Genomic DNA, 22,564 nt, shown 5'->3' on the forward strand with positions numbered 1-22,564 from the left:
CATGACCCTAAAGTCCCGCTCTGGCTTCGTTATAAACCCGGGGGTTAACTCCACCCCCGTCTTGCCTGTCACCAGCTCCGCGGCGTCATGTCACCGGTAAGTGTGTGTGTGTGTGTGTGTGTGTGTGTGTGTGTGTGTGTGTGTGTGTGTGTGTGTGTGTGTGTGTGTGTGTGTGTGTGTGTGTGTGTGTGTGTGTGTGTGTGTGTGTGTGTGTGTGTGTGTGTGTGTGTGTGTGTGTTTTAGCCAGTCCAAGTGTGCACCCCTGGCTGACTATACTAACAGGTGGGGAACGAAAGATGAATTCAGTGAATGATGTCATGCGAAATACGGAGGGGGAATGAGGAAATGAGTGTGGTGTGTATCGTGGTGTGCCGTCTGCCACGCAGGGTGTGTATGTGTGTGTGTGTGTGCGTTCGGGTGTCACTGCGCGTTCACTGACCGCGGGTCTCCGCTGCCTGCGTAACAGCAGGGCGGAGTGCGGGCGAGCGCGTGCGCGTGTTGTTGCCCCGTTGCTGATGGAGCCGCTCCATCACATAAACCAAAAGTCAGAGGCAAAACTGCAGGATAGAAGAGTTTAATTAGAAGAGCTCTTTGTTGACACAACATATCTGCAGGTTTCACTCAGGAAGGCTGTACAATACAATACAGTGAGGACTGCAACTGAAAGTTAGTTTCATTAAGGATTAGGATGATAAGTATCGTCTCCAAAAGGCAGAAACAAATTAAAAAGACAATTTAAAACTATACAAAGGTTATTGGAAAAAGCTGAATACAGCCGCTAGCAGAAAATTGTATTTGAATTAATATGTTTTTAGGTGAGATATAAAAGTGGATGTAGAAATTGCATTGTTACATAAAACATGATCACTATTATATTTTAGAGAAATCTAAGTTGCCCACATTTGTATTTGGTACATTATTTCTGTGTTGTAACAATGGTTCTTGGTAATAAATATTACACCACTGGAGAGTCTCTTTTAGCACGTGACACATTTGTAAGGAGCATGCATTTGTTGGATGAGCAGCAGAGCAAACAACTCTTGTGTTGACGGCGTTTTGTCCAAAGTCTGGTGTATTAAGTCTCAACAGCAGATCCCAGATGATCAGCAGCTCTTTGTTTCTGTAGTGTAGGAACAAAATAATCCTCATCATAGCATTAAAAAAAACCTTCCCTAGTCATGTGGTATCGTTCCAGAGGTACGGATATTTATGGGTTAACAAGAAATGTATTTGATTTTCAGCGCAGTCTGCTCTCATCTGAATAATTATGGATTCAACAGTTGACATTTTGGAAAATGCCAAGATGTCAAGACATGAATAAGAAGTTTGCTGACGCCGGAGCCGCTGGATGTGAGCTGATCTTAGCAGAAGTGGAAACAAAGGAAAGGCGACTTTGGCTTTTTCCATCAAGGTTCTTTCAAGGGCTTAGAACCGCGTCGGGTCGGTGTCCAGTCCTGACGCGTGCTCATCGTAACAATCACACCGTTTGTTTTGAGTGCTTGGAAAGTCGTACAATAAAAATGATTGCACAAACGAAATGCAATCACGGATCAAATTCACAAGTTTAATCAACACGACTTCTTTAAAGCAAATTACGAGAATAACTGGAGTTATTTAGAATCAAAGATTTGCATTTATGCCAGTTTAATTCATAAAATCTATAAAAGAAAAATGGAATCAATACAGAGAGTTATCGATCAAATTTTGTGATTAAAGATTTAAAAAGAAAATTATAACTAAATAACCAGTTTATACCAATTTAAGCTGGTATATTTAATTCAAGTACTGCTCAATCTAAAACAGGGATGTGAAGCTCATTTTAGTTCAGCAAACAGAACAAGGTCATCTTGAGTGGACAATAAGTGCCATAATAACCTTTTTAATTTAAACTTTTGAGTTTTTCTCTGTTGTGGCGTTATGAAAACATCTATATATTCACATATTCCCAGTCACATGAAACCAGCATGCACAGCAGAAGTGGTTCAAACACTTTGATTTCCTTCTTTAGAAGTGTCTAGTTGTGTAAAAATGCAGGAGGTTTTTAGAGACGGAAATCGTTGTTTCCTGTAGAATTGCTATATTAACTGAGGAACTTAGCGTTTTCTCTCCGCTGTCGTTTGTGTTTTTCTTTCACCTGTACCTGCCTGCAGGTGTTTCTGATTTAATCGCTGCTGCTGTTCTGCCTCGTGTCTGTTGTTGTTTTCTCGTCTCATCGCTGCTGGTCGAAGCAGCTGACACTTCACCTCTGAGTTCAATCCTGCTGGAGTTTTGTTTTTTTTTGTTTTTTTTTAATTTTGCCCCAAAAAAACCTTTGGTCTGAATCGCTGGATTTCCTTCTAGTTTCTAAAAAGATCTCGTTGTGATTGTGCCCGATGCTCTGACGTGACTCATCTTGTAATTTGATGGTTTGCTTTGTCACTGGGTTTGATTCCGCTCGCCTTCAATCAGCATATATTGGTTTCCTCCAGGTCCTCGAGCTTCTTCTCTTAATCCGCAGACTTGCTTGTTAGTGGAACTGGTGAATCTAAATTCTGTGATTCTGTGTCATTTAGTTTACCTTTTCACTTCCTTTTGGTGCAACTGGCTTTATGCTCTCTGCAGTTATAGCTGGTAAAAACATGTAAGGAAGTAGGAATTAATGGATCAATTGAGTGAGAACGCCTTGTTTCTAATTGGATGTGTGCTCGTTTGTTCTGTTTTAAGGGCCAACTGTTACTTCTGTTTTTGAGTTTGGAAGGGTTTAACTCCCAAATGGCCTCAGTGGACATGCATTAAGCCAATCTGAGTTTGCATAAAAAGATCCACATTATAAAGGAGATTAAGAAGGGGTTTAAAGCTTTATTTAAGAAGTCCCAAATCCTCCAATTGACATTCTCTTCATCTGCTGCAGACGTATTCACTCAGGTCCATTGTTCTGCTCTTACAAACTCCTGGCAAATCCGAAGGGGGCGAAAAAGAAAATCTCATTACTGATAAGAGTTTTAGGTGATTTGAGGTTCTTGAGATTTCCTTTGAGTGTTTCCACCTGCAGTCCCCCCGGATGTCCGCCAGGTGGAGACGGTGTACAGCAGTTGGACAGTGGTCCGGAGAGGGGTGGCTGTGTGTGTTATGTAACCTTCAGATTTCTTCAAAGTGCTCTGCACAGTCACTCCCTGACCCCTCCACGGACCCACACTTCCTCCCTGATCTCTGAGGGGATTTGTGTCTGTCAGGTAGAGACTCAAAAACAAGAACAACAAGAAAAGGCTCACGTCTTTGCCGTTCATGTCCATCACACTAAAACACATCCCTAAACCTCCAGCACAAGTTTCTCCTCTGATATTTTAAAGATTTGATGTGGTATTTACTCTGTGTACAACACTTTGGTTCACTTCATTTTTTAATTTTTTTTTTAAAGTGCTTTATTCTGAAATAAAGATGGATCAGATCTGTTTATGCTGATCATTCCAAACATGTCTTGTGTTTTTTTGTGGTGGTGACTGAGAAGGTGCTGGTTTCACCTGCTGAGACCAGAAGAAGACCACAATCCACTGCTTTCCACTGTTAGCCCGAGGAACCACACGTCCATTTGAAATAAATACCTTTTATTCACTTTTGGGGGGGGGACGCCACGATTTTAGCAATTTTATGTGTTGATATTCACATAATCTAAAATGAATCAGAAATAAACACGTATTAAAACAGACGAAATATGACTTAGTCCAGTGGTTCTCAAACGTTTTGCAATACACCACCTGGGAAAATATCAAGCATGTGAGAGTATTCTGGCGGCTCTGAACATAGCTGATTTTATTTAAATATACATTTTCAATTGAAGTGGGGCTATAATTAATAATTTGATTCAATTATGTAAAATTCTGTTTCATTTCCTTGTGTTTTGTGCACATTTGTCAGGGCCCGATCCAGAATGGAATTCCACGTTGAACACCACAGCAGTCATTCGGGGAAACAGAATATGATTTGGTTAGAAAACAGTTGATGGACATGTCAACAATGAAACTAGATGAAGTTATATTGTACAAATGGAAAATCAAAATGAAAAGATGAGGCAAACAAGCACGAAACAGTTATTGTGTAAAAATCCAATCTAACTTCATTCTTTGGAATAAGTCATAAAAATGCACAATTCTGCGGAAAGAAAAAAAAGTAAATAAATAAATAGCAAATATATATATATATATATTTTTTTTATATATATATATATATATATATATATATATATATATATATATATATAAGTGATGCTATGTGAGGGGGACCACACCTTTCCCTCATCCGTTTGCGAGCCATGATGTACCTGGAGGATTGCTATGGCAACAGGTTGCCAGGAGCGACGGGCGCCACTACATCCTCACATCCTCTCCTGTGAGTCTGCGGGAAGAGCAGCGAGAGAAAACAAGCGCGCGGCAGAGGGTGAGGTCTGCCGGCTCAGTCAGCCAAGACAGGGGCAAAAAAAACCCAACCCAAATCTACCACAGCCAAGGTTCTTGTTTCCTCTCGTGAGGTGAGGAGCCCTGCGGTCTGCACGAAAAAAGACGCGGTGTTGTTTTTTTGTTATTTTTTTTATTTGAGAGTCTGGAAATCAGCTCCGCGTCGTCGGATCCAGCGGGATGGAGAACCGCCGCTGACGGAGATCCCGGAGCTTCCCCTCCTCCTGACAACAACAGGTTAGTGTTTATAGTCACTTCCAGCTGGATCACATCGCACCGCATTCACCTTCCCCGCACCCTCCGTGCAAAACGCACCACGGCGCGTGGGGAAGGTGTGAAAGGTGTCCGCAGACGCACCGGAGGCGCAGTTAAAAAAAAAAAAAAAAATGAAAAATTTAAAAACACGCATTTTTTTTTTTTTTTTTTTTAAATTTATCCACGTGTGTAGAGAGGAAGGAGTCCAGCTAGGGGTTACATGTCTTCAACCGGCTCAGGAAACCTGCAGTTGTTTTTTTTTTTCTCCACTCACATGTTTAATATATGGAGAATTTGATAGTTTCACGTAAATGGCGGCTCATCTTTGTGCGTTGAGTCTGCGGGTGTGTCCACCTTTTGATCACAGTTTGACGCCTTTTGGATGAACCCTGCAAAAAAGAAAGACAGACAAAGAAGGAAATCCCCTCACATTCTCACATGAGCAAGTCTGTCGCATTTAGGGATGGATTGCGTTCATATTTATAATCCTGGAGGAGATTTATATGTTGATCTGAGCATTTAATGTATTAACATTTTGTGTTTTTAACTGCTTTTCATTTAGAATGTGCAACTTTTAATAGAAAAAAAACAACCTGTTCATCCTTTCTATATTTAAAAAAAATAAACTGTTTACAGGAAAGAGAAAAAAAATCATGTTTTTAAAAGTTGAATTGTTATTTTTTACAAGAATCATTCAAAATGTACATGGAAAGTTCCAAGAAAAATATAAAAATGCACATTAAGAGTCATTATTTAAAAAAAAAAGAAAAGAAAAAGCATATTCACGTATCACCAGTGGTCTCACTTCATTCATTTTACATAGTGATTTAATAATACACTTAAACTGTCCAATGATTGGCAGCGTGTTGAAAAATAAGAGTCCAATGAGTCCCCTTAACCGTTTAATTAGTTATCCTCTGATGCCTTTTGAAATCTCCATTAGTCATAATCACCACACACACACACACACACACACACACACACACACACACACACGCACACACACACGGAGCCTGCAGGTTGCATCAACATTTCAGTACAACTGGCTTCACTTCTAAATTTGGCTCGATTTCCTTGCCAACCTGACTTGTTTGTCAGTTTTATTCTGGGAGCGTCACACAGTTTCATCTGTTCTCCTCGACGCAGCAGCTGCTGCAGACGTCGTACAGTCCAACCAAAATAACTTAACACACTTTACAATCATCGTAACTGGTGTGTTTGGTTCGGTACCAGTCAAGTCGTCGTTTTCACTCAGTCGTGACCGACCGTGGAAATCCCCGGTTGTTATCGGTGGAAGGAAACTCAGAAATGAGAAAAAATACACAAATTGGCAAACATTTTCTCATCGAGTCACACCGAATATTTAACATAAATGGCGGAGGAATCCTGCCGCCTGAGATTTGTACGGCATGCAGATGACGTCCGCATTTTGTACCGAAGTCTGGACGTTCCGCAGCACATGAGGACGAGTTCTCAGTGATCACGTGAAGCTGCTGGGTGGGGATGAAGACAACACGGACACGCTGCTGGAGGCTCATTTCTCATTTCTTGCAGTTTTCTAACACTGAACATGAAAAGGTTACGAGACGGGTTTTTCCCTGCCGCGTATGGAAAAAGCAAAAAAAAAAAAAAAAAGGCCTGCAACTGTTTAGTTCAAAATTCAATCCACGCATTTGGCGAGTTCCTGTGGCCGCGAATGTTTTGGAAACTCATTAACTGCAGTCCAGTGAGAATTTTTCTTTCAATGTGGTTGGGAGCTTAATTAATTAGGTGTAAGTTTGTCTGCTACATGTGGAATCAGTATTCTGGAGGAAAACTGTGATATACGGCTTAAGGAACGTAGCGCTCCCTGCTTCATGTCGGTCGTCCTGCAGATGCGTGGATCAATGCAGATACAGCCTGTTAACGAAGAACTAATTTTAATAAGTCCAGTGTGAATATCTCTCAAAGGTCGACTAATTTCATCAGCCGATCGGTCGGTCTGTTGATTGATTGGTTTGTCCCATTTGAGTGTCAAGCCTCTTCCTCCTGCACCACATATTGGACTCTAAACCAGATATAGGGAACTTGCAATCGCACCATTTGTTCTTTGGGTTCAGGGCGTGTCTGTGTGCAGTTTGCATGTTCTCCCTGTCCAATACTGTTCTGGGTGAAATCTACATTATTTATTTATTTACGATTAACACTTTCAGTCCAGTCACTGCCAACGTTATCGTAAAACACTGTCATCGCTGTCTTCTTTCTAAATTATCGTTACTGTTTTTAATATTCATTATTATTATTTGTATTATTTGTATTATTTGTATTACTGTCCTCTCACTGCTGCAGCAATGACACATTGTGGGACAAATACAAGATCGGTCAAACAATCAAACCTTGGAACAAAAAAAAAAACACGTTTCATTGGGAATTACCAAGAATAAAATGAATAAAAGATAGAAGGATGAAGATGATGATGGAAAAAGGAGCAATCAATTAATAAAAGAACAAGACTGAAATTCCCTTTTTATAGTGGAATACAATAAACTTACATCGTCTGCTAAAAGGCTCTTCATTAAAAAAAGGTTCTCTGCATCGGGGAAGACTAAAAGCGTCTTGTCATATTTGTGAATGAGACCTGCCGATGTAGTGCAGGTATAAGAACTTCCCCTTCTCAGGCGCAGCTTTTGAAAAGTCATCCCTCTTCTGGGAGGTTTGACCTGTCGTAGCATTTAAGAGATGCAATGAGATCCGTTACTCCCCTGCAGCGTAATGCCACCGGATTAGGTGTAATACTCCTCCAGTGTTCAGGCAACCTGCTGTTCAAACGCTCAGAACAGGTATTTTACTTCGATTTAACATGTTTTGTATTGAGTGATTCCACTTGTAGATATGGGAATAGGTCGTTCGTCAGATGAAACACAACGTTTTGAAGTGAAAACGTTGAACTCTTTTTTGTTTTGGGTGCTTATTATGCAAGAATTTTAAAGCTCCAAAAAAACTGCTGTTCAACTTCACAAATTACATGATTGTCATAACAAGGCGGTCAGTTATATAATAAAAGAAAAGAAAGTCACAAATCCCACTTGGACAATAAGACGAAGACAGGAGATTAAAAAAAAAAAAAAAAAACTACATTCAAACAGAATGTCGATTTGAACAGAAATAAATCTTCTGCAGTGTGAAAACTGTTGTTGTATTTTTGGGGATCCCGAAAATGCAACTTTTAAAAACTGCTTCTAAGGTGGACATTTTTTTTAAAACACTCCCGTCTCCGTGGATACGGGAAAAATGCGACTTTTCTGAAACGCTGCTATCGGTGATGCGCCACGGCCGTAGTGAATAGCTCTTCTGCACATGCTCAGTAGATAAACAAGGTTTTCCTTCTTAGTGTCAAGACTCCCAGTCCATATTCTCCTGAGACTTGGTAGTTTTATTTTGAAAGTCACCGAAATGTCCGTGTTCTCCCAATGTTAATGTTTATAGCGTATTGTTCTCTGCGCATGTGTGAGTGGTTTCATTACAAAAACAAACAGCAGCACCCACTAGTGGCCCGACATGGAAACTGCATAGTTTTCAGCATTTCTGCCGTTTCTGTGTACACGGACACCGTTTTCAAAATATTCCCGAGTAAACGTGAAACTCTTCTGAAACGAAAACACAAAAAAAGACGCTTTTTTAAAAATTTTTTATCACGTAAACAGGAAGTGAGACTGCGACAGACTTGATCCATACCGTTTTCTAACTTTATTTAAACACTCCCAAATGCGTCGTGTTCCTTCAATACTACCAGTTCTATACTGCAGTTTTCTCAAATGGTACATTGCAAAGTACACTTAAAAAAAAATATTTCCAAGGCAGGGGGTTTCCACACCCACCTGTGATTTGTGGTTCAGTGTATTTACAGATAGTCTAACTTTCTTGTGACAGCTCTTTAAAAAAAAAAAAAAAAAAAAAGCTGTCGTCAGAAGCTTAACCGTTTAGCGTATCTCCGTGGAGAAACTGTCAAGAAGAGCTCCGAACTGCGAGCGCTTAGCGGCATAGCCGTGCCCGTGCGTCGCGGAGCTGATGTAAATTGCCGGGAGTCTTTGAAGTGCGTTACATAAGCTGGTAACGAATAGCAGAGAGGTCTGTGGTCTGAAAGTGCTAATGCTCTGTAACCTCGTCGTGTCATTGGAGGACAGGACGATAAGATTATGATTTGACATTAAACGCTGACAGAAAGACCAGCAGACAAAAGAAAAACGGCTCCTTTTCTTATCATCCTTCACAGCCGGGGCAATGAATCACGCCTGTGAAATATCTTTTTTCTTTTTGACTTTTAAGTGTGATGGATTACAGGCGGCTGATCAGCCAGGCGGGGCCGAAGCCCGCGCTCACTGTCTCTCTCCTGAGAGTTGCCTACACATGTTTATTTTATTTATTTTTTAGTACATTTTCAGCAGAAAGAGACAGCTCCTCTCCGCGTCTTGTCAGTTCAAGTCTTCCCATAACACATTCGACACCCCTCCCAAGTGATTGTCAGTCTCTGTGACGGCTCGTCACGCTTGCGGGAGCGCAACTAAAGGACACCACCCAAATGAGAGCAGAGTTCGGGTTATGCACATACTCTTCACGCAAAATGAATGATTTGCTAATAATGTCAGAGAAAAGGAAAAAAAAAAACCCTCTAATGACTGGTTAGAGCCGGAGTGTCAGTCTCATTATAGTACAGAGGCTATATACTCACTGAATTGATCGAGTGGGCTGGGGCTTTGAAATTATAGCATAATAAGCTTTTAATGATAGAGACTCCAACTGTTTCCATTTGTTTTATGCAGAAAAGTACATATCTTTGCACAAAACCAGAAAATTCTGGATTTTTTTTTAAAAATTACAACATCTTTTAATATTATAGCTATAAAGACTCTTCTAGTCTGTGTTTTGCCTGTCTACACATTCTACACACTTTTATTTTTTTTTAGCATTTAGCCTTGGCATCCCTCTATGGTGACTTTTAATTGGGGCAATCATATTAGTAATTATAACTTTTTAACTAAAATGATTTACAAGGTCACTGCTGATGCTGTTAAAGTCTGGTTTCATCAATGTGACGCTTTCTTGTTTGAAAGATTCATTGAAGAAAACACGGCACTGATGAGATCAGTCACCACAATCATTTTGTTTTGACCTTTATGAAAACAAATAATCTCACTGATACTTCTCTTTTCCAAGAGTTAAAATACAAAGTTAAGTAATATTACATATAATGATAAACAGAATAATTTAGAAAGTACAAGGGCATATTTCTTCCCTAACGTAGGCGGAGAAATATGGAAGTAGTATGCCGAGAATGGATTTATGGATAAAGAGTCAGAATCTAATTTGATCTCATGAGGAATTAATTAGATCTAATCTGTGGTTACATGCTGGCAGGTTGAAAAGTTTTCCAGAATGCGCTTCAATCGTCAAGATTCCCATCATGAATGTCAAACTCACCATCAAATCAGTTGTCAGAATTGATGCATACGCTTGACAATGTTTGATTAACTCGTCAAAAAACGTATTTTTTAGTTTTAATATTTACAAACAAGGAGGCATTTACACTTCAGCTGTGTTTTTGGGGGTTCGGTTACATGACAGCGTCGCTCAGAGTCACTCAAAATGCACATTTTTTTGAAAACTGCTTCCAAGGTGGAACTTTTTGAAAACACTCCAACTCCGTCGCCATGGAAACGTGGTAAAACGAGATTTTTCTGAAACGCTGCTCCTGCTCGTGCTCACCACGGCTGTAGTAGTTCTCCTGCACATGTGCGAGTAGATGGACAATAACCTTTAAATGGACATTTTTCTTTGTCGTACCGCAGAGTACACGTGATGAAAATATCTATTTCGACAAAAACAAAACAATTACAACAACCTCATCATGGAGGCAATTTTAATGAATCCTTCTGGTGCAAAAAACAGTGAAATGTCCAAAGAAATCTGCGTTTTCTTTCATATATTTTGCATTTTCTTGGTGGTTTGGCTGAATTGGAGCCTCTTGTCGGCCGGTTTTGGCCCACAGGCTTTAAGTTGTGTTTCATTTTGACGCTCGTACGTTTCTGTCTTCATTCACTTTTCTCATTGCTTTCATTGCCGCCGTCTGCCAGACGTTTGTTAATGTAAAGCACTTTGAACTGCATTGTTCCTGAAACCTGCTGTGATTATAAAGTTGCATCTTTAGCATAATATTTACATTAATCAAACATGCAATGTAATGCTGTACGCACAAAGGGGTCAAACATGAAGATTAACATACTGTTGTTTTATCATGTATGAGGGAAAAGTTAGAACTTAAAGTGCAAAATACCTGAAAAACATGTTACCTTTGACCTCTGGTTGCCTTCTCCGCTGTGATCTAATCGAGCGAATAAGCAGGTTGTTAATGTTTAGTTTCTGGAATCAGCCTGAAGAAAAGCACAGACGAGGCCAAAAAAAGAAGTCTCCAAGGAAAATAGCGTTTAATCTCATGCAGACAGACTCGTCTGCTGTGCTATCTTCATTTTGAAGATTAAACATGCTTTGACAAACAATTATATTTGGTGGTGGGAGTGGCTGATTCCAGTGTAAAGGTTTGCTGATTCCTCAATCGAACTGTGTGAATTCAGGGAGCGTGGTTGCACACAGTGCTTAAATCTGAGAGATTACATGTATCAGGAGCTACGTCCATTTTTTCTCTCCCCACGGGATCTTAATTAAACTTAACATTTTTATGTTTTGAGTAAAGACATAAAGCACAATAGTCCGGACTCGAACGGCGGAGCCACAGCTGGTGATCCGGTGCAGCCGTAAGGTTAATTACTTCACTTTGGGGACGATAAACCAGGAAGCAAAAAACAGAATCGGTTTCATTAGCTGATTGCATAATCGGAAATCACAGCTGGCGCCCGTCTCCTGTGACCAAAAACTAACCAAAGTCATAGTCTCACATTGGTTAGGTTGAAATAAAAAAAAAAGAAATGATCATAAAGCATTGAATTCAGCTGATTTGATTATTTTATTTGATTTATTTTTCAGTATTGTAGCATGAAAAACAGGAAGGGGCTTGAATGAAGATTTTTAACCCAGACATGAGCCTCGTAGTTATTTATCAAAGTTGAACACGTATGCAGATGACGTTGACGTATTCGTGCTTCGAGATGACGGTGATCTCAGATGTAGATTTATCCTGATGCCAATGTATGTCGCATCCGCTCTAAAGAAAATAACAAATAATACATGTTTCAATTAAATGAAACTTCTGAATTATAATCCTCAACAAAAATGCACTATAAAGGAATCCCCATTAAATAACTACCTTATAAAATACTGACAGCTACAATATTTTCAAATACATGGTTACTTTATATCATGGAAACTAGAATCACCAAAAAAAACAAGACGTTGTTGTTGTTGTTGCAGTTACAGGAATGTCCAGCAGCAGTGTATTACCCTGAAAGCAGCAAGACAATATTCTTTATATAACATAATTTAGACAAGGCAATTCAAAGTCCCTTAAAATTATTGAGAAAAGAAGCCAAAGCAGAAATTGCCAAAGATTCATGATCATTAAATTTAAACCTTACAGTTTGAAAATGTCTTTATTTTCACAAAACTAAACAATTAAAATATAAAAATTACGACAATCTCAACATAAATCCAAGTTTATCAATACTTTCTGGTGCAACATTTTAGTTTTTCTTAGTCTCCTACAATCTGAAAATGGGGTTTGGAGTGATTCTTCAAATTCAATCCTAAATACAAACAAGCCAATATATCACACGGCGCATACAGAGTCATGTTTGTCGAGTTGGAAAAGAAAAAATCAAAACGCTGAAAAGAAGTGTCCCTCCCACGTGCACAACAATCATCGATATCTGAGTGATACCGGATCCAAGGCTCCTGCGGCGAGAAGAAAAAAGACTTATTCTGAGGCGGCTTCTCACCAATAATTCAACAAGAGTTTGCTCAGCAGGAGAATCGACATCAAACAGTGAACAGTCCTTCTGGCTCGTCATGTATTGATCGATTTACCTCTGGCTTTGTCTGTTCAACGGACAAACCAACTGTCTCCCTCTTCCAATTCGGCGTACTAGATGACCACTCGCTGCACCGAGTGGCTTCCTGCACATTTTGGTTGAAAAACTTCACCAAAACCTTCATCATTTATACTCGCTGCCCCGTCTTTGTTGTTCTCGGCTCATTGTATAATTTATGGAGGCGACAAGGTTAGAGTCTAGACACGGAAAATCATCTTACAGCCTGTCTTCTGTGTTACTTAATGAGCGATTCCACGGTCGTGGCCTGCGGAGATGATATTCTTCACTTCAAGAGAAGAGCGGACTCTTGATTTAAAAAAGAAAAGTAAAAATAGACATATGATTGAACATGTTCAATGTTGAAAGGTGTAAGCTGTGAAGTGTTACTCGGAGGCAGCGTGTTGTTTCTGACGTGTCTTTCCACTTCTCCCTGTCGCCAATGTCACATTCAATAAGACGCTGTCGTCCGCATCTATTTTCCTTTCTGTCTAGTGACATCTTTTTGTTTTGTTTTTTGTCTTTTCACATCTGATGGATGTACAAATAGATCTGTGTGAGTTATTCTCCCGTTCATTGAGTTTAGAGTCTGTTTCTATATTTCTGAGGGAATTTAATCGCAGGAGGAAATGACTGGAGATCAGGGGAGAGGGTTCAGACATCCTTTCTATTAGAAAATTAGATAAACGTCCCCTAATATATATAAAAATTATATATATTTATTGTCCATTCTGACGTTGACATTTAGTTCTTGTATTTGAATGTAGAATCTAAATCTAAAATAAGAAAATCAGAGTCAAGTGCAGATACTTTAATATAAAACTCTGCACACTTTCTGACCTTTCAGTAATTTAATCTTGATGTAATCCACTCAACTACTCTGATACGTTTTGATTAGAATAATCTTAAAGTCTTTGTAAATCTGTGGTTTGAGATTCACCCAAGTTAGATTGTTGTTTTTAATCCCACATTCTATCTATCTATCTATCTATCTATCTATCTATCTATCTATCTATCTATCTATCTATCGTGAGTTTTCCTATTAAAATATAGATTTAGTCTCATATTCATATTCATTTATTTAGGATACATATTTGCTGGAAAGGATTTAAAACTATTCTATTATGTTATTGTCATTATGTTATTGTGCTGTTGGCTCTATTACAATTTTAAATAATTATCAGTATTACATTATTGGCCAATGTTTAATTATTGGCTGCAACAGACTTGCAACATGTCCAATACGACTGAAATCTACGACTTAAAGAAGAAATGCAGCCTCATATACATCATTAACATGAGTGTGATCAACTTTAGGTGGAAACTGATTATAACAAAGTCGCTCTCAGTAATTGCTGAGAGCAGCGGCAGATTTTTTATATACTATGAATGTACATTTAACAAAGTGTAAGGCGATCACTTGAGGCAGGTCTATACTGGAATAGGATAGAATAGAATAGAAAGCCTTTGATATCCAATGAAAATGAGAGATTCTCTTCCCACGGTGCTAAAGAACAAAATATAACAAGAATACTTCAGCGTGACAAGAGGTCCACAGATGCTTCACAGCAGATGTTAGAGCTGTTACTGTAGGTGTTGGTTGTGAGGTGTAGAGAGTGAATCATTAATGTGTGAATTCTTTTGAAGCACTACAGAAACATTCTGATTATTCTGAGGTTGTAAAAGACACATTTTGTAACAGGAAGTGGTTCAGACTAAAAGATCCATTAAACACAAACTTTCTTTCCCCCCCAAGTTACACACATTTACACACAGGCGTTACAAACCTGATTTACATAATTAGTTTGTTTCACGCCAGTGGTTTTTAAGTGAGTTGCAGAAATCCCGCTGGGGACGCCGCAGTACCTCAGGGGGGAAAGCAACAAGAAGGAAAGTAAAACTATGATAATAACTTTATTTGTATAACACTTTTTAATTATACCCCGTTTACATGACAACCTTTTTAAGTGAAAATGGAAAACATTCGTTATGCTTTTGGCGTCCGTTTAGGCAACAACTGTGCTCGGAGCCACTGGAAGCACAACTTTTTGAAAACTGCTTGCGAGTTGGAACTTCTGGAAAAAAGCTCCGTGTCGATGGCGGAAACACTACTAGTGTACATACACGCCACAGCTGGAATAAGTAGTTCTACTGCACACGCTCAGCAGATAAACAATGTTTCCTCCAGAGTATTGTTACTCCCCGTCCATATTCTCCTGGACTTGGTACTTTTATTTTGACAGTCACCGCAATAACAATCCAACTTGGTCGTCTGTCCACTAGGATGTCCGTGTTCTCCCATCGTTAATGTTTACATCTTAATGTTCTCTGCTGCATGTATCTGTGCTTTCATGACAAAAAGAAACAACAGCACCCACCAGTGGCTTGACATATTAACATATTTTTCAGCGTTTCTGCAGTTGCCATGGAAACGAACATCATTTTCAAACGCAAGATTTTTCTGAAACAAAACTGCCAAAAGAAGGCATTTTAATTTGAAACGTCATGGGTTTTAGTTGATCAATTAAAACAAACAAATGTAATAATTTATAGAAATTATAAATCACTTGTTGACACAACTGCAGACTTTATTTAAAAACTTGAGTAAATATTTTAAAAAAGCACAATGTGGTTTGAGTTTTACAAACGCCTCCTTTACGTGGTCTGCACACACACATATGTGGATTTAAATGGGATTGTTATGTATTTTGGGTGTTGTGATAAGCAACACATTTCCATATAAATCAGTTTCATGTTTAAGACGTAACTATATGAAATGATGAGTGAAGTGTACATTTCCACACAAAGATCCAAATGTCCACGTAGACGTCACACTCGCCCCATTTCGTTGAGACTGAAAATCGTTAATCCCTGAAAATGGCCCATGAATATATATTTATACACGTGTTTTCATCTCTGAGCAGAGAAAAGAAGCTCAGCAGTTTCATAAAAGTGCCAGGCTCTGCAAGTTTCCAGAAACTTTCCTCAAACAGGAGAAAATAGCAGATTTGTTCAGCGCTTCTCCCACATGAATGAAATCAATCCACGTTTACGGCGGTCGGAGAAAATCTCAGCGTTCAATGGTTGTACTGGGGAAGTTAATAGAGAAATTTCCTTTTTTTTTTTCCTTTTCTTTTTTAGTTTGATTGACTCAAGCTTCGTCCTTGAAGCACAAATCAATGAGATAGTTTAGAAATTAGCAGCATTTCCATGAAATATCTCCAGTTTGCACACTGACGCAGGACGACGATTCGCCCTCAGATGAACAGTTAATGTCAGACGTTCCTGATTTGTATTTCTAAATCGAATTAATGTTAAATGACCTGACAAACTGTTGTTGTTTTTTTTTTTTTTGGGCCCCGACAGCTTTGGGACCCCGCGGCAGCTGGTTGCTAATCCGTCCTCCATCAGGCTGCAGTAAACCCATTTACAACCCTGTAACCTTGTCTGAGGAGAAAATTCATTTTCCTCAAGCATGACAATGTCTCCAACAAATACTTTCCGCTGAGTTTAAATCGCAGATGCAGATGAATGTAATTGAGTCGAGGCAGGGGGAGAAATTTCAGAATAATAGGATATGGTTTTAATGAAGCCACGGACTTATCTATCTCCAGAGCTGCTCTGTCTCCAATGAATATTGTGTAACTGCGACTCCGAAGTGCTAATTCAATCCCCGTCAGCGACGAATTCAATGCCGGCGGAATCCCCCGAGTCCTGTTTGCTCACGAAGCTGGCTTTTCTCCTGGACGACCAAAAATATACTCGCTTCCTTCAGGACTGTCGCATATTGTTTTCGAGTTGTGCGAGTTTAAAGAGGTATTGTCATTGATGTTTCCTAATCTTGTGGCTCAGTTGTTCGTCTTCCAGATGAAATATGGTGGGTTTGATCTCCTGCTTGCTCCGTCTATAAGACGGTTATCCCAATGGAGTTGATCGGTGTAACTCTGATGCCCTCTATGATGCCATGAGCGTCTTAAGGTCTGGGTCCCTTCAGCTCTGTTTGACCGGCCCTCGGGGTGTCACTGGGAAATCTGCCGTCAAATGAAAATGACTGTAATGACAGGGTTTATTACATCTGAAGTGGTCTCCGTTTTCACCTTATTGGCCATTATTACATTATCGGTTTGGTCCAGCACAGAGGTCTGCAAATTGTTTGACCAAAAGAGCCATTGTCACGAGTTTTCCACCAAATTAAATTGGTCACAAAATAGAAATGCATATTAGGATATCATGATCTCTCCTTAGCACCAGTTTCAGATATTTAAACATTCAGTACATTTACCTCCAGCTGCAAAAGTTTAACAAACCAAAAAAGTGAATATCATATGTCACTATGGCTTCATTTCTTTAACTCCCAGGTCGACTTGCTGTTCAACCAGTCACACACGTAACATACCTTGGCCAAGTGGATGTTTATTGTGGAAAAATGCTTCACAAAAACAAAGAAATATATAAAAAAAATTATAAAAAGAAAATCTGTTCAATATTGGAAGAGAAAAAACTTTAAAAACAGACCAAAACAAATAAGGTTAGAAAATAGACAAGAATCAGAATTTAAAATAAATGTAATAAAAACAATAACATTAAATTCAAGTGGAATACAAAAATAATACATTCCAAGAGACTGTTTGTCCAAATAAAAGCATTTTAAGCTGCTTTTTAAACCTGGTAACAGATGATGCCTCACAAGTGCAAAGCACTGGAGAATTGACATTTTCTGTACATAGAAACAGAAAACAGCTTTTCTTTCTGTGTTTCATGAAGGGAACATTTAATAAAGCTGCATTAGCCGATCGGAAGGTTTGGTTTGGAATATTTTCTATCAGCAGTCAGGGATGTATGAAGATGATCCATAAAGCAATGCGCCAGTATAGTGCCGTTGAAAAACGTGTTGTTGTTCGTCGATTGTGTAATCCAGCGAGTAAAACATCACAGTCCACTAGAACAGTCCAGTCAGATAAACACAAAAGATGTGAATCAGTTTCTCAAGTAAAAAGGTCGGACTCGTGGAATGTTTCAGTGGTGACTAAATACTGTTTTGGTGACGCTGTTTATGTGGGATAAAAAAATTGAATGTGAAAATGCATCTTCTTTTTGCGTTTTTGTTTCACACAAACACTGAACAAGCACTACTGTTTACTGTGGCGCACATGTGCAGTCGCAGCGTTTTCAGTGGCTCTGAGCTCCGTTGGCGTGTAAAACTGACGGCCAAAACGTCGTGTAAACGTTTCTAACGTCATTTCTTGAGCGCCAAACCGAATTTCTCTCTCGACTTGCACTCTGTAGTCACGTCTTTTGTTCTCCCTCGCAGGTGTCGACCACTGAGACCTTCTTCCCTTCGGAAATCTTTGAGCACCGGACAAAGAGCTGGAGCCGTGACGATCAAGCATGGACATGCCCAGGATGGCTGAGGGCCTGTTCAGCAGCACGCTGTCCTCGTCGGGCGGCGGCCATCATGTGCCGTCGCACCTGACGCTGGAGCAGAAGGCCGCCTTCGTCTTCGTGCTGCTGCTCTTCATCTTCCTGGCGCTGCTCATCGTGCGCTGCTTCCGCATCCTGCTGGACCCATACCGCAGCATGCCCTCGTCCAACTGGACTGACCACACCGAGAAGGACACATTCGATTACCGCATCGTCTGAGGGGGAGAGGGTGGGGGGAGAAATGACTGCTGAATCACCCGGAGAGAAAGAAAACAGCTTTCAGAAAGTCCGAAAGGAAATCTGACGGCTTTCTGTCGTCAAATCAGAGTTTAACAGCTTCTCCCTGCCAAATAACAACAACAACAAAAAAATATAACAGAACACTATGAAGATTATTGCTTACACCACAAACTAACATGGCCCTGGTTGAAACGATGCATCGGAGCCGAGTCGAGGATCACATACCCCCCCCCTACGCCCCCCCACCATCAGTTCTCCTGTGGACGACCTCGCTCCACCTCCATCTCATGTGTGGAAGTGTATCGGGTATTAACAGTGTTTACATCTTATCATGTTTACTTACATCCTTAGATTTTATCAATAATGTAGACAATCAGTGTTGGAAGCAGTTAAAAAAAAAAAAAAAGAGCAAATTTTCAGTGTGAATCATTGACGTCTTTTGTTTTTGGTCTTAGACATGAGCGTTCGTGTGACTCACAAGAGGAATTTGATGCCTTATGTCTGTGTGTGATATTCGGTGAAGCGGGATTACTAATCATCACGAGGGAAACGGAGGCGGAAAAGCTCCCTTTAAAGTCCAGGAAAGGTTTTCGGGGTGAAGATGCCAGCAGCGAGTCGCTAACTGTCATGTGTGGTTTAAAAAAATAAATAAAAAAAATCAATCCTTGTAATGATGGAAGTGGCGCTTGGTGTCTTTAGATGTCAACAACCCAAAAAAAAAAAGTTGTTGAGGAAAAAAAAAAAGTTTACTGTGCTGTACCGTGTGCCTCATTTGAAGAAAAAAAAAGAAGCAAAACTTTCCGAGATCGATGTTTTAGGGAAAAGAAGGAAAATGGGTTCATACTTTCGTCTTTAAATGTAGTTTGTTTTTGTTTTTTCGTGTAGTGCCCTTTTAAAGAAACCTGAACAGCATTTTACTGCCTGCAGACGGCGTATTGACAGTTGGTATACCGATCTGCAGAGAGTTGGTGACGAAGACGTCGCTCTTCTCATCAAACCCTTTACAAACTGATTCCGTGGCTCTTTCGTTGGGCAACTTTTTCAACTGTGCGCCTTATAGTGTAGATTGTTTACAGTATCGTAGGTAGTGGAGACACTGGAAATACTGGCGTGACGGTGTCTTTGCACTTCACAGAGATGTCATACAACATGAAGAAAATCGTAAAAAACAAAAAACATGTTTCCTGACCTTGTTCCTGCCGGGATGGCGAGTGAACTGTGACCCTTTTGACGACATGTGGCGTTCTTGTGATCTGCTGTGGCCTTTTCCTACCTAACGCAGATGTTGCGGTGTTGTGCCGAGGTGGTGTGCTTTGGATTCTTTTTCTTTTTATCCCCCAAAACCATTTTTTTTTTCTCCCTCCAGAATATGAAAAAAAAATTAAATCGCATGTGTTTCCGAGTCTCCTCTCCGTGCATGATAAATGGTGAAGTGCTTTAATCCTGATGTTGTAGCTGTGGGTCAGTTGCTCAAGCAGCTATTTTTCCCGTCTGTACTGAAGCATTTTTATTTATTTTTATTTTTTGGGGTTTGTTTCAAACTGTTTTCCCGCCCGGAGCCACCGTTTTCTTTTTTCTAATAAAAGTGAACTGAACTGCCTTTTTTCATGTGTTTTTTTTTTAATTCGGTCCTGAGGTGAGAGCGGCAGGACAGTCGAAGCAAAGAGACAAAGAGGCGTGACGAAACCGACAAATTACTTCCTTAAAAAGGACACTTGTTACTTCACCAGTTAATAAAATTGGTTCTTACTGTAATCTGTTACAACCGTCACTTAATAAGAATGTACACTTGCATTGTGTACATGATGTGCATCCATGTCCCTGTAATGTTGCGTGGGTACATTAGCAGAACTGCATGGATCACATTAATGACTGAAATCTAATGCTCTGAAAGCCGCGGCCCCGCTCACATGGTGTTTTCAAGTGAAAAAAGGAAAACCCTTGGGCTTCCATTGACGTGACAACGGTGACTCGGAGTCACTGAAAGTTGAACTATTTGAAAACGCTGCTGCCGTGGATGCACACACCACAGCTGCAGTTCTTCTGCACATGCTCAGTAGATGAACAATAAGAACAATGTTTCCTCCGTAGTGTCATGCCTTCAGATTCTCCTGGGACTTCGTACTTATATTTTGACAGTCACCGTAATAACAATCCAACTTTGTCGTCTGTCCACTAGAATGTCCCATGTGCTCCTATTGGTGATGTTTATAGCGCAATGTTCCCTGCCGACACATGGCCGAGGTCATTTTCAGCCTTTATGCCGCTTCCACGTAAACGGATATCATTTTCAAAACGTTGCAGTGAAAACACAGAATTTCTTCTGAAACGAAAACGATGCGTTTTGACCTGAAACGTCGCGTGAACTCAAGCTAATCTGCACAACGGAGACACAGCAGCTCTGCACGCCTGTCACTATTTTCACAAAATAACCAGAGAATGAAGCTCGGCGGCTCTTTAACGGGTTCCATGTATGACAAAAGTAATGAGCCGATTGATGCTTGAGTTACTGAATCTGTCATTTCTATAATGGTGCTCGGTTGCTTTCGGTCAGTGGTGATGCAGCGGTAATATGTTACTCCATAACGCCTTATTCCCGACACAGCAGGTCTCCCCTTCCTTCCTGCTGTCTTGAAGGCGACTCGACACGCCGCAGGCGCCACACATTCCTTTCTCCTATTTTATCAGTGGCTGCCAGTGGTAGCCGGCAGGTGTCTCGATTGGTTTTCTGTGAACCTAGACACTTTGTCTTGCCACACACACACACACACACACACACACACACACAGTCGTTTCCAGGCCCAGCCTGCTCTTTGAGCCGAGACCCTCCAGGAGGCCATGCAGAATAACAATCTTCTCTCTGACGGCGACACCCAATATGTTGATGCGCAATAATCTGCCGCGCAGCACGTCGAGGAACCGGCATCATCCCTCTCATCAACGCTCGGTTACCATCCGGCCAGACGCGAGCGTCTGTTGTGTTACTTAATAATTCTGCTGATATCACACATCCACAGGTTATTATTTCTTTATTCACTTTCACGGAAGGCCAGGGTAGCCGAAGCGGATCAGAATGTTAAATGAGGAGCCGATCACACAGGAGAAATGTGCAGTCGGGGCTTTTTTTTTTTGGCTCATTATGTAAGAGGCAACCCTCGAGCGCACTGACGCCGTTCACGGTTTATTCACTTTTTAAAAGTCAAAAACAGTGACGTGGACGTCATGCCGGCTTTATTGTGTCTGCTAATGTGAAGGCGAATCTAAAAGTGAATCAGCTCTTCACACAGAAGCTGGGAAATGTTCAGCAGCAGGAGGAGGAAGACAGATTATCACACAGTGGGAAAGAAAACAAATGAGCAGAATAACTGACACCTAAAGTCATATCTAAAGGCTCAGACTCCATGTCCATCAGCTTGAGCGAGATGCTATTGTTGTTTACTTATTATTTCTTCTCTTCTCTCTGGCTGATTCTCAATCTTTTTTTTTCTCTTATTGTGAAGACAGCTCATGTTTATTTCTGTTATATAACTGCTGTTGTTCAGGTTGCTGTTGTTCTCTATGTTGGTTGAAACTCACTATGGAAAATTATACCATTGATGGGAACAAGCCTCGCGTCCACATCCCCCAAATGTCTCTGTCTGTGCGTCTCACCCCACTAATGTCCAGCAGCTGTGCCAAATACATTTTTAAAAAATGTCAACTGGAGGACTCCTCCTTCTTGTCTATAGCACCAAATATAACACAGTCATCTCAAAGCACTCTGACAGAAAAAAAACAACAATTCCAAATGCCCAAGTAGAGGAGACGAAAAAAAAAAACAAGCTTTTAACAGGAAGAAACCTGCAGAACCAGACTGGGAGATGGAGAGTTTCTGTAGAACCACAGAGAGCACAGACTACAGTAGAGACGCAATCTTGAGAGAGACGTGGCGAGTGAGAAAGGAGAGAAGCTCAGTGTTGGTCCTCCAGCTGTCTAAACCTACAGCAGCTTCACTAGAAAATAGTCCTGAGAGGCCTGAACCAGCTCTAACTGAAAGCTTTATTTAATAGAAAAGTCTTAAACCTAACCTTAAAAGTAGAGACTGTGTCCTGCTAACAGAAACTGGTCCCACATGAGACGAGCCTGAAAGCTTTAAGCTCTCTCTCACATTCTACTTGTGGAAAACTTCGGAACCTCCAGGGGGCAGCATTCTGAGAACCAAAT

General features: G+C 40.3%; 1 protein-coding gene across 1 annotated transcript; it reads left to right on the forward strand.

The window, feature by feature from the left end:
- Positions 1 to 4,369: 4,369 nt before the first annotated feature.
- Positions 4,370 to 19,960, forward strand: LOC308114238 (cortexin-3). Its single transcript, XM_080470947.1, has 2 exons — positions 4,370 to 4,667; positions 18,012 to 19,960. Exon 2 carries the CDS (start codon positions 18,089 to 18,091, stop codon positions 18,338 to 18,340), a length of 252 nt encoding a protein of 83 aa, XP_080327073.1. The 5' UTR covers positions 4,370 to 4,667; positions 18,012 to 18,088; the 3' UTR covers positions 18,341 to 19,960.
- The last annotated feature ends 2,604 nt before the right edge of the window (positions 19,961 to 22,564 follow it).

The sequence above is a fragment of the Lipophrys pholis genome (genome assembly GCF_963383615.2).
Source record: "Lipophrys pholis genome assembly, chromosome: 9".
Classification (NCBI taxonomy): domain Eukaryota; kingdom Metazoa; phylum Chordata; class Actinopteri; order Blenniiformes; family Blenniidae; genus Lipophrys; species Lipophrys pholis.

Excerpts from the sequence above, each read along its gene's own strand:
- LOC308114238 (XM_080470947.1), top strand. The coding sequence starts at position 18,089 with ATGGACATGCCCAGGATGGCTGAGGGCCTGTTCAGCAGCACGCTGTCC.